Below are 13,455 nucleotides of genomic sequence, written 5' to 3' on the forward strand. Positions count from 1 at the left end.
TTAGGTGTGACTTACATGTATGAAAAGGCAAGGTTAGGGCTTGGCAAGTGAGTTCACTTGCCAGGTCGACATGGTAGTTAAATACAGCGTGCATAGACACTGCAGTAGCAGGTCCGAGATACATCAGAGAGGCTACTGGTGTGGGCGGCACAATCTGTTCTGCAGGCGCACTAGTAACATTTGATTTACAGGCCCTGGGCACACACACAGCACTTTACTAGTGACTTAACCAGTAAAATCGACCATGCCATTCATGGATAACCAATTACAATTACAATTTACATAGGAAGCACTTGCACTTTGCCACTGATCAGCAGTGGCAAAATTCCCAGCGTACCTAAACCAGGCAAAACGAAATCCAGCTTGCAGTCAAAAATACAGGAAGTAGAGGTAAAAAGGTAAGGGAAACCACACAAAGGATGCCAGGTCTAACAATGTGATTAAGACTCTTTATCCAAATATCCTGCACTGTACTATTAAAACATATATTCCTCCTAAACCCTCTTTGATATTACAGTCTGTAACTCAGTTGCTTGTTAAAGAATCCTACCTCACACTACACTCACCATCTCATCTTCATTTGATTATATACATATTGTTAGACCTGGAATCCTTGGCGTGGTTTCCCCCTACCTTTTTGCCTCTACCTCCTGTATTTTTTATGCTGTACTGGATTTTGTGTTTGCTGGTTTAGATGCTTTGGGCACTTTACCACTGCTGATCAGTGTCAACGTGCAAGTGCTCCCTGTGTAAATTATGATGGTAATTGGTTATCCATGATTGGCATATTGGTATCACCAAGAAGTCCCTAGTAAAGTGCACGGAGTGTGCCAGGGCTGGTGATACAAATGCTACTAGTGGACCTGATTGTGCCACCCACATGAGTAGATCCTAAAATGGTGTCTCAGGCCTGCCACCGCAGTGCTAGTGTGCAGTCTGTGAACTGCCATGTCAACCTGGCCAGTGTCTCCACTGACCAGGCCTAACCCTTCCGTTTCTGTACACATTGGACACCCCTATGGAAGCCCCGAGGTACCCCCCCCTGGGCAGGGTGCAGTGTATGTGAAAGATAGAGCATGTACTAGTGCAGGTGACATGCTCTGGTAGTGAATTACAGCCATTTTTGTTTTTCACTATTGTAAGGCTATCTTGCCCATAGGCTATCATGGGGAATGCTGTGTACAGTGGTTACCTGCATATCTTCCCATAGGAGCAAGATAGGACATAAAAGTCTGGTATCCCTGAACTCAGAATTTAATAACACATCTTTTAGGAAAGGTGGTTTTTAAATCCTGTGTTTAAAAGCGGCACTTTTAGAAAGTGGCTGCTGTCTTGTCTGATCTTTCTGTGTGCCTTTGGCTGTTTGTGAATTGACAGTCTGGTTTGTGAGTGGCAGGGCTGGGGGATTCCAGGAGAGAGAATGAGTCCGCCCAGGGGTTGAGTATAGAGATCTGCGTCTAGATGGGAGGGAGGAGTTGCACCTGGGACCTGAATAGTTCTGTGCTTGCCCCCAAAGTGCAGGCTCCACCCCATTTGGTGTGTCTGATGTCTCTGCCCGGCACTGTGAAAGGAGAGAAGGAATAATGTCAACAAAGTGACCCAGGGCTGTGCTTTCCCTCCACAATGCTGGCTCCACCTCCAGTGGGGAGTCTGTTGTTTCTGCTCTGCACTGTGAAAGGAAATAAGTAGTCATGTAAACAGAGTGCTCCAGAACTGATTTGGAACGGGCTCAGAGCCCTCCTGCACAAAGGGAACAAAGACTTTTTAGGGTATAAGTACAGGACCCCAGACTACAGAAAATTAGATCATCCTGGAATCAAGAAGGAACCTCTGCCAAGGAGAAAGCTGGAAGACTGAAGAAGGAAGACTGTCATGCTGTGGCTTTGCTGGACTGACCTGCAGTTGCTTTGCTGCCAAGGAGAGGAGAAGGACTTAGTTGTTGCTTTGTCCCCTTGCCTGAAGTGAACTCTGAGGGCCTGTTGTGAGCTGGCCTCCTGTTAAGAAATCCCAGGAACAAAAGGACTTCACCCCCAGCTTTCCCTGAACTCTGCTGAGAGACTCCTGCCCTTCCTGAGTGCTGAATCCGACTGAGGATCATCTGGAAGTTGTGGCCGGCTGTTTGGAAATCTGGAGAACAAGAAACTAAGACTATCTGCAAATTTTCACGCATCGTTCACTTGCGGAGCGCATCCCTATCAGTGCGAGAAAATTCCCGCCGCCAAGAAGATAGAGATCGTCGCTGCGCCTGTTGCTGCTGCAAGAACAGACGCATCCCTTGCTTGCAGAAAGCATCGCTCCGGTGCGGGAAAAGTACCATTGCTGTAAGTATTGTGGCAGAGCCTGTCATCACTCGGTGAGATCGCCGTATCGCTTGCTTGCGGACCGCATCATGTCGCAGCGAGTATCGTCGCAGAGCCATCGCATCGAGGGGCTGCGAAAGGAGATCGACCCTGCACATTACCGCCGCACCTGAGATCATCGCCACCGGAAGATCGTCGCAACGTGCCTTTGAGAGACGCTCCCTACGGAACCTACGCACCGGAATCCATACAAGGTATTGCCTTCCCGTGGTCTCAGGAGTGAGGCATTACTTGTTTTCCACCACACTAGCTTCTGTTTTGGAACTTTGTCGCATCTAAAGGTGCGGTTGGCTAAACGTGAAGCAACTGTGAACTATTTTCACGCAACCTTAAGAACTCTTTTGAAACCATAATCTTGAACTGTGTATGTTGGATTTTTGTCGTATTGGTCTTGTCTAGGTTAGATTAAATACTTCTATTTTTATAAACGGTTGTGGAGTCAGTTTGTGGTGTTTTCACTGTGTTACTGTTGGTGTTTGTACAAATACTTATCACATTGCCTTTGATAAGCCTGACTGCTCGTGCCAAGCTACGAAGGAGGTGAGCAGGGGTTATCTAAAAGTGCATCCTTCTTACCCTGTCTAGAAGCACAGGTCCCTATTTGGACAGTGGTACCTACCTCTGCCAACTAGAGACCTCCAGTTCTAACTCATATAAGCATAACATCACGTACAGTAAAACCAATAATACACACGTTTTACAGAAAACATGTATTTATGGCTATCACAGCAGAGTTTACAAAAGAACAAGCTGTAAAATATAACCCTTCACCCTTTAGAATTTGAAAAAAAACACAGTGCTGGTTAACACTGCATAAATCCCTATCGCTTCAACAAACCTGAATAAAAAATGTATACAAAAGTTACATGAAATCTACAAAAGAGAGCAAAGTTCAAAAGGGTCTGATGCGTTTGACCATCGCAAGGGCAAACACCTAAGTTGGACCTAATATATTGGCCCAACATGAAGCTCAACTACCAGCGTATAACCATGCCTGACAAAGTCAGAAGAGCTCTCTCCCAGGTGCAAGCACTTTCAATAGATAGGGTTTAATACACAAAGTTTTTTAAGGAATCAATAACTCCTACAGAGTGTTTTTGAGGGTCTACGCCCGCCCTATCTGCATGACTGCTTTCTAGAAACAACTTGCTCACATGCAATTTATCAGGTTTTAAAATGTTTGACAGTCTTAATGAACCCAAATCTTACCAATGTAGACTGATCGTAAGAAAGGCAGAATATACTAAGGCCCTTATCGCAACTTAGGCAGTCATCAATACCCTAACGTTTAAGACTGGCATGGGGGTTTGACCAAACTGAATGACGAAGTAAGAGAGGCACCTTTAAAGTTCCTCGATGAATGGAAGATTCTGAATTCAAACACTCTCCTTCAGATATTAAAAGGCGGATTTTGGAGAAAATCCACATTCTGAACAGTAATGGTGGAGATAAAATCCAGAAAAAGAAAGAAGTTTTCTGGATTTTTACCTTGGGTACTTTTACCCATGGGTTAAATAACGAACTACCCTGGGAAAATGCTATCACATAAAACCAGATTGTATACTGTATACTATAAAAAAAACACCTTCAAATTATAGTTTTATACCTGATATATCTGATACTCATGATTTATTGATATACATTGCACAAAAGTATATCCACCCCTGGATTTCTATTAGGCCTTTTCTCTCCCCGCCACTTCCATTATAAAAATGTATCTACCCTTGGACTTCTACCACCTCCATTATTGGAGCGCTAACCGCTGTATGTCTCTAGACTAGATGAGAGAGCACCATATACCGCTATACATCTTTTTCCCTTTAATCAATGGGTAGTGGTTTTTATATCACTTTAAGAGGCGGGATTGGCCAACCCGGTCATCTATACCCACACGGGGTATATAGTGAATCATCTACACGGTAACATGTTTGATTTTCCCTGACGAAATAAGAGACACCACTCCAGCCGGCAACAAGCATTTAGACACAGGTAACGGCCGCGTGGCTTTCTCTCTTCGAGACATTTTCTGAGAGACTTGAAACATGGGTTCGGTGTAATATTTTATACTTTGTCTGCTTTCCTACTCTCAGATAGCCGGCACTCTATCCTTTGTCCCCACATTTGGACGAGCACGGGCCCGAGTTGTGGGCATAGCTCATCTACACCAGGACTGCTTGACATATTGAATCAGGTAAAAGGTGCACTTTGATAAAAACTAAAAAAAAACGCTGTATGGTTCTGCTGCTATGTTTCATACCCCGTTTTGTCTTTCATCCTTAGATAATCGGCATTTTATTTTCTTATGACAACGCTTGGACAATTACGGGTCCCAGCGGTATAGACATCTTATTAATAGCTGCGTTCTTTACAAACCACACCGAGGTAAATGGTAATCTTTTTGTGCACTTTCCAAACTAGGTTAGGATGTTGTAACCCATCTCTTTATATATATATACCGAGTAACACCAAATTCGCATCTACCCGCAGCATCTCTGACGCGGTCCTACACGCACTCCCGCCATAGAGCACCCTGCTTCGACCCTCTAAATTTGAAGAGCGAATATTTTATGAACAAACAAATGGATTCTTCTGTACTTCAGGTACTAGACTAATGGGCCCTTCGTATCTGACGATGTTCACGCCGTATACCTGTAAGGAAACATCTATCCTAATAATATGTATCTGTGTTTTTGCAGTATACTAAGATGCGCTTTTCATTACCGGCTTAGCGTGTCAATACGCCGATATTAAACTTTAGCCTAAGGAGGGACTTGATCATCAATTGGCAGTAGTCAAGGTATTTTTTGCCCAAAAAAACGGCTTATTTTCAATTGTCGATCATAGTGTTTAATCAGTGTAAATCTTTAGGTATAGCCATGTGCGGAATTAGACCTCTTTGCCTACAAGTCATTTCTGACACATATGTCTAAATGCATTTTTGGTCAACTATGCATGTCATAAATTCTTCCATCAACTAGTAGTACCACCATTAGTCACTAGATATACTTGCATGAATGAACTATTTGATGGGCAGGACATGTCAAATATTTGGTTGTTGTCATCCCCAGTCATGGATCACCAATCTGGCTTCTCATTACAATTTTAGTTTTTTCTTTTGACATCATTTAGACACAAAGGTTCTGCCATTAGAATTTGACCAGATTTATTATCACACCCCTGAGGCCCCTTTTTCTGCAATATTTGAAAATCCAGGTATCGGTAAGTTCTGGCGTTTTATATCATTTCTTATCAATCTTAACACCATTTCCTTTAAGATCATCATATACAGAATATGGCATTCTTTAACAACTTGTTTGTGTCCCATAGCAATATTGGAACAATTTATTTTAATATATTTAAATAGGTTAAAATAGAAACCCTGATCTTTTGTAATAAATATATGAACACTTAGACTATCGATTGGAGCTTGATTAGTTTTCTCTTTTTCTACTGTGTATCTATGCACAAATTCGATTCTCCCTCTGACATTGTTATGCTTCTTTTTTCCTCAATATGTTTAAACATGATGAAATGTTAAATATATGTTCTAAACTGCATTATTACTTGTATATAGTTCTTTTTTTAAAAAAGACAATGAACTGATATAATGCGGTATATCATGTTTAAGCTATCAAAGTTCTGGCCTCAATGTTCAAAAAGAAAAAAAAATATTATTTGTGTAGCACTGTTTAACATAGATGTATGTTTAAAATTATTGTTTATTTGATTTTAGAAATATGATGGTTGTGTCCTGAGGAAGACACATTTCAACGTGTCGAAACGCGTAGACGGAAACCATCTCCCTCCTGTATCATTGGAAACAATATCAATATATATTATATATACAAATAATATAGTTATTGAAAGAAAATTTTTTATTGTGTGTTTTTAATTTATTATGTCAATGAATTTTTTCATGACACTTATCAAATTTATTAAATTGAATCCTCTGTTATTCCAGTGCCTTATCATTATTTATCATTGTCTTGATTCTTGAACCTTGCCAGCACTTGTAGGTTGCCTAGGTTGTTTATTTGCCATATATTGTTTGCCCTGACCCATGAACTATATCCTTATCAGGGGGTCCTTGTTTTCTACACATGGAAGACTAAGTTCCTCAGGACCGATCATACTGGGGCACGATGAAGAGAGGTACAATAGACGGCAAAGGTAATGATTCTTCTCTAAATGTGAAAAAATGAAAATTGGTATAGTCCCAAATCACTGTACTATACAGTGCTATTGGTACATATTGCCGTTTTGTATATTTATAATATGGGGGCTTACTTTCAAGAGCCCCAAAGAGATTAAACAGAGCACTCACAGACTGTCTAATTGTTGGGCTCCTTACCAACAGATTTGGATGCCATAAATTAGGGGTATCAAAGATAAAACCTTCAGCAATGTATTGCCATCAATAGAAAGAGTTTACAGAGCAGAACTAATCGGACCACAATCCATCACCATGGATTTATTGAAATTGGCCTCCAAGTTAAATTCGGACATAATATTCAAGAAAGCGCAGACCGAAGACTCGAAAATCTTTGGAGTACGTGTTAATAATATTTCAACATCTGTATATAATAAAGTAGGAATTAGCACAGATTTACTAAAAATCATCCCTCAATGCCATTAGAATATTTCTTACGCTGCATGATAGTCTATAGATGATCAATTTCAATATTTTTCATGACTGAGTGCATGTGTTCCCCTTACATGAGTAGGAGAATTGATGGCAGAAATTTGTTAAGGCCTGTTATGGGCACTCGTCATGAATAGTCACCCTTTTCATATGCACCACAATACAGGAATACACATTCCTGGACCACAACAAATTGGAGAGGCATCTAATGTGCAAACATGGGGTGTCTGAGGTTGCACGCTGGGCACGGGCTGAGAAAAGGGTGCTTCAGAGGGGGGAAGCAAAGGGTGTCCGTCACAGACCTATTGAACTGCTCTGGAGGGAAGTGGTTAATAAATGGGAATCCCCTGGGACTGGGGCTGCAGTGGACCCTGAGGAGAGGCAGACTCTGGGGTTGAGTCCTGGCTGTGAAAATAAGCCGAATCCTGTTGGAATTGAGGGTGTCCAGTTCCTGGCGCTGCCTTAAGCAGAGTGGATTGCCGTTCCCTGGCCCCCTTCCCCCACTACCTCTCTGCAGCGGATATTGTTCTCACATTCTGTGAGAACACTTAGGCCTGTATAGACACGGTTATTGTTTGTATTTTAAATGTGAATTATTATTATCTTATGGAATCTAGTCCTCTTTAAAGTGTGGCCGTAGCCCATCCCTTGTGAGTGTTCACTTGCTCCTGCCTGTACAACATGGACTAATAATTGTAAACCCAGGGAACTGATTCGGTGTTAATATTGTGCTGTTTTGTTCTAATCTTTGAAATGCCAATAAAAAAGTGTTAATCACAGAATGGAGCGACATCTTCATCTAGCCTCTTGACACATACATTGTTGTACACAGGCAACTTACAGAATTAAGTTAAAGACAGACATATATACTTTAGTGCATTAATCCACTAGTGGAGAGAAAGAGGAAAGATAGCTAAGCATGTGCTACTTAATTATACATATTGACACAACCGATGCCTAAGTCAAAAAAAAGTTTTGGGGAAACCTATTGTGTCTTTTTTATACATTTTTTCATCCAGCAAATGTTCAAAGATTTTGGAAAGATCACCTCACCCAAAACTTATCGTGGCATGCTTCATCATGGGATCTAGCCACCAAAATGTAGGTGGGTACCACCAGCCGCGGCCCATGCAGGTAAGAGGTTGGTGGAGCGGTGGGGCCAGGTGGGGGGCGGGGGGGGGTGGACTGTGATTCCAACAGACGGTGACGAGGGAAAATAATTATTTATTTAATTTTCCCTCGTGGTCGTCTGTCAAGTACCCCCCCCCCTCCCCCACCGGGCCCACCGCTCTTAACTGAACGGACCGCGGCTGCCTACCACTCTGGTGGACTTAAACAGCAGGTTTTCACTGGATTAAAACAGCGATCTAAGCTAACGATAAGAAAACAATCTTTTGTCTTTGGCCTATTTTTTCTGTAAATACCCTCCGATGCAAGTCCCCAAATTTTAACTGAGAGTGCGATATAAACGCACACAGTCATGTCTCCTTATTACTGAAAATGTGTGATTCCTTTATAAACAGAGAAAGGAGTGCCTGCTGTATATTCATGGGCTCTGATGCTAGGTTGTAAGACTATGCCAGTTATTGTGATTCAAATGAGGTTTTAAAAATGCACAAATCGGGGCTTTGCAGACTTATAAGGCTGCTTGAATTGCTGCTGTTACATTGCAGGACCATTTGTTCACACAACGTTGTATCAGAATGAAAGATGCCACACTGCACATTAATAGTCCCCTCAACGTTCAAGTGCGTCATCATCCCTCAATGGCCACGTCACAGTACATGCTCTTTGTAGTATCATGTAAACAATGTATCTGCGCCACTCTATCCAGTTCTAGCTCGAGGGACATGTTCGGAGCTTCACTTCTTCCTGCGCTTTTTTGGGTTCTTGTGCAAAAAGCGTAATTGGTAGCCCATGGAACCCATCTGTATTTACTGAGGCTATGATCCTATTACACAGATGCAGGCCTGCTTTGTTAACACATCAGCTAGTTGGCCATCAATTATACTTTCCCTTTTAGTTAACAGTGTACCACCTTCAACCAGTTGAATTTTGCACTAAACCATTCATTTGAATAATGGTGTTGCGGCTTTCTACGAATCAATTATCACCCTAAATGTCCAGATTTATTTTAAAATAATAAAAGAGAAAGAACACATTAGGGACTTTCATCCTGCTGGTACACTAGTAAAACTAAGAACTGAGCATGGCTGTCTCAATAACATTAGTAAAATGAGTTTGATTTACAAACCTTAAACTCTGATGAGACGTTCCAAAGACATATTTGTCCCTCGAGGCTCCCCGTCACGACAGTTTGTTGATCATCTGTAAACATGATGGCAGTGATGGTATGAGACGGAGCCTTTTCCCCCCACAGTGCTACTGCTTGCAAGGATGTCTTCATAATGAGCAGAACCTAAAGCACAAAACACCGCCATTATTGGTAAGGATTATAAACTATCGCGTTAAGCATTACTGCGAACATGCAAGGACAATAACGCTATGCATCGCCAATTAAGAAAAAGCAACCTTTTGCTCAATCTCTGATAACATAACAAAGTAATCATGGAAGTAAAATGCCAACAACCATGTAACAGGAGAGAAACATGGCACACTAAAACTACCGTTATTAAACGAGGACAAGGAGAAAATAAAACTGACAGGCAAACAACTGCACTCACCATGCAAACGATGACAACAGGCAAATTAACAGCTTTTATAGACTGGAAATGTAATCAGCAGCCAGATAAAATTGATCCACTTCCAACAGACTTCATGAATAAACTACATTGATTTTATGAGACGGAGAGCTTTTTGAGCCAAACTAGTTCATGCCAGACCTCAAAACACCACGATACACGAACAGTTCCAACTCATTAAAATCGTGTATTATTGCAAAAGTGAAAACTAAACCTGATTTTCTATTATGGCAAATACACAGTAGCGCTAACTAATAGCAGATAACATTTAGTAACTTACATATATGTATTTAAAAGAACGGTTGGATTAATTTTGTACTTTGCCTACATTTAATTATTTTATCTTCATTGTATTTATTTTAACTATTAGCATGATTGTAAGACTGCATGCAGCAATTAATAACTTAATGTGACATAGAATTCTCATTTGCACATTACAGTTAACAAAAAAAAATTAGACCCTCGAACCATGGGATTGCTCCTTTCATATAAGAATACCATTCACTTAAAACAATAGTCCTTCATCTTTGCACATGCTCCCGGACGTTGTTGCAATTTCGAGCATCTCAGTCCCAGGAGTGCCGTTCACTGTCAGGGCAGATGTCGAATGTTATGTCCTGTAGGGAGTTTCAACTAAGGTGTGGTAGCATATTACACTCTGTGCAGTGTTCTTTATTGTGATTGGAAAGTGCGAGGAGGCATGATTCACAATAGGCAAAGCTTCGAGTGGTTCATAGTGCCCTAACCCTTCCCCGACAACAGTAAACAAGCATTGGCATAGCCAAATAGTTCTTGCCTTTGGGACTTTTATAAGTGTTTAGCCAGAGCATGCCTTTCCCACGTAGAGTCGTCAATGTAGAAACACTGCTGCTCAAAACACCTGGTCAAAAACAAACAGGCCTCAGAGAAGATATTTTTGCAGCCTGTTTATGGTGGGGGCAGCTAACATACTTAAAGTGAAAGTGCGCCCCCAGATCCTTAACAGGAAGCCTACTAGCAGCTGAACTCTTCAATAGAGAGTTTTCCTAGAACTGCTCTTTTGAGCAGCGCGTGCTTGCGTGTGGAGCGGCATCTCTGTAGGTGGCCATCACAGGGTCATTTTGAGTAACATGAAAAATGTCCTTTTAGGGAGTGGGACAGGGAATGGACAGCGCCGGGAAGAAAGGTAGAAATGCATCAACGACTACGTTCAGCATGAGGTTTAACGCGCACCTCTCTGTGTGTCATCTGCGGTTTGGGAGGTACAAAGAACAGGTAATTTCAACAACAGTGTATACATCCCTGAACAACGGAATAAAATTAATTGATTTAACCCCGTCCCCTCTGCCACCTACAGCCATTGAGCTCCTTCTGAGTGCTTATTAATGTGAGAGTCCAGAAATAGCAACTTCTGTTATTCAAATGCGGTGCACTGGCAGAAGTGTGCCCATGCCCCGTTTCTGCAATATCCAGAGTCGGCCGGTCAGTATAAACGGCTTTAGAGAGCTGCATGCGAGTCTCAGTAGTATTGGAGTGGTACGGGTGATATATCAGTGTGAGGACTGAGGTGCCTCAGCAGAGCTGTGTATTTGGGCCCGATGCTGGGTCACATGCCCTCAGTGAAGTGAGCGGTTAATTGTGGAGTGAGCGTGGAATGCCTTCGCCCAAAGACCAGCCCCCCTCCTCCACACCTCTAACAATGACCCTCTTCGCAGTTAGCCTCCTCCCAGGGGGAGGTGAGGTTTCTCCAGAGCACCGGTGAAATTGACAACTCTACAAAGGAAATCGGTGTCTGCCGTACTAGGCAAAGTAAATCAGAAGGGACAAATACATCGGAAGGGAAAAATATCGGAGCAATGTACAAAGGAAATCGGTGTCTGCCATACTGGGGAAAGTAAACTGGAAAGGAAAAATATCGAAGAAATGTAATTTAAAACAAATAACATATGCGCGGTTGTAAAAAGTGTCTGTTACCTTGAAATCAGGATATCCAATGCAGCACTAGACTATAATTCACACTGGGCAGGCAGCAATGTGTCCGGGAGCCCTGGCACGAGTTACAAGAATCAAAGAATGTTGAATTATTTGTTCACTCTACGATTCCCTGTAGACCTTCTGATGAGGAATGCACAGCTTTGCTAAAGAGGCTTGGACACAACCCCTTCGGAAACAAGCTGATCGTCGAGCACAAGAAGAGATCCTTATCAGCAACAGCTGCTCTGGTTTTCGCATCCTGTTAGATGGGGGTCGCATTGCTTTTGAACTGCGATGAACAAAAACACGTGACTAGAAAGCGAACCTATGTAGCATAATATTATAGGCCATTATATCAAAACAGAGGCTCTTAGACCCACGTGCAACCGGAGCCCAAGCATTTGAAAGTTCTAACCTAGTGGCCATGGACATGAAATACAGCATTGCCCAAGATCAAGCGCTCGGGAGAGCAGTCTGCTCGTTTTCAAGCACTGCACTTGTGCTGCGCCCCTGCTCACTCCGGCAAGGTGGATGCCGCCACAAGCATGTGTGTGTGCTTGAAAATGAGCAGAGCGACGGCTAAAGGCCCTCCTATGTAGCGCATGCGGGCTGTGTAGGCGAGACCTAAAAATGGAGCAATGCAGTTAACATATCTGCATATATGCTTTATTCAATGCTATTTTTTCTTGAGTACCAGTTATAATTAAAAGGTATTTAAACATAAGCAGAGCACTAGGGTTTAAATCCATACAGTGGCACAAAATTACAGTAACTATGCCTCATGAATATTTCCCCTAGTCAGGGCCGGCTCTAGGGCAGTGTGACTGGTGCCACCGAACTGGGCGCTGGCTTTAGGTAGGGGCGCTGTGTTTGCAAGTATATTATGTCTTTAAAGCACCTGCTACTACTGCTTCCTTACCTCCAGCAATGTTCAGGAAAGAATAAAAATGTCAAGCTAACTCTGGTGATTAATCTTCTATCTGGAGAAAGATCAGAGTTTAGTCTAGTTGAAGTTTTCACTCCTGGCAAGGTAGCACCAAGGGTTATTATGCCTCTTACCAAGATCGTGTACCATGCAGATCATAAATTGGATATAATGTAAAAAGGCCAGTGGGTTACTTCTTTTGTAAGAGAGATTCTTTTGTAACTTGCTGTTTATAAGTTAAAATCCTAATGTTATGTTATAGTTTTGGTAAAGCGCAAACAGCTGCCCCAGCAAAGAGGCTGCCCCAGCAAAGAGACGTCCCGGCGCTAAAGAACCACAGACCCTGACCTGAGAATGAGTCAGCTATGAACAGTCATCAACAAGCTGCAAGGTATAGATTGGAGCTATATAAGTTGTTCTCCATCTTTTATTATCCTAATGTTGCAAAAAAAAAAAAGTGCATTTGTATAGAAATCATTTCTTATTTAAAAAAAGAGATCCCCCGACCATGGTGTTACGTTTTAAATTCGGAGTTTGCGCTTCTTTAGACTAAGCACTCAAACTATACTGCCTACCAGTATGGATGACGTGCAACTCCTACACCTCATAATCCTGCGTCTTATGTAACAATTCCTATACACTGATTTACACACATACGATTGATTGTCTCGTTCTAATATGCGTGTTCTGTAAATTACTCGGACAGCCTATGCTGGTATGAGTGGCACTCTAAAAACGAATTAAATGCAACTGAGAGCGAGTTATTATGAAGACTTGAGGGGCACAGTTAAAGGGCGGTAGTCAGGGAATTCTTAGAGAAGGTGGTCATTGGGGGCGCCAACAATTTTTTTTGCATCGTGTGCCACCAGCACT

The 13,455-nt window shown here is 42.1% G+C and overlaps 1 protein-coding gene across 1 annotated transcript in view; it reads right to left on the reverse strand.

The window, feature by feature from the left end:
- The window catches only part of WDR72 (WD repeat domain 72), a 976,411-nt gene that overhangs the window by 858,556 nt on the left and 104,400 nt on the right, over positions 1 to 13,455 (reverse strand). The window contains exon 2 of the mRNA XM_086958315.1: positions 9,257 to 9,421. Coding sequence (XP_086814441.1) covers positions 9,257 to 9,409 — 153 coding nt within the window. The 5' untranslated portion in view covers positions 9,410 to 9,421. The remainder of the gene's footprint in view (positions 1 to 9,256; positions 9,422 to 13,455) is intronic.

This window comes from Lissotriton vulgaris, chromosome 2_1, assembly GCF_964263255.1.
Source record: "Lissotriton vulgaris chromosome 2_1, aLisVul1.2, whole genome shotgun sequence".
NCBI classification, from domain to species: Eukaryota; Metazoa; Chordata; class Amphibia; order Caudata; family Salamandridae; genus Lissotriton; species Lissotriton vulgaris.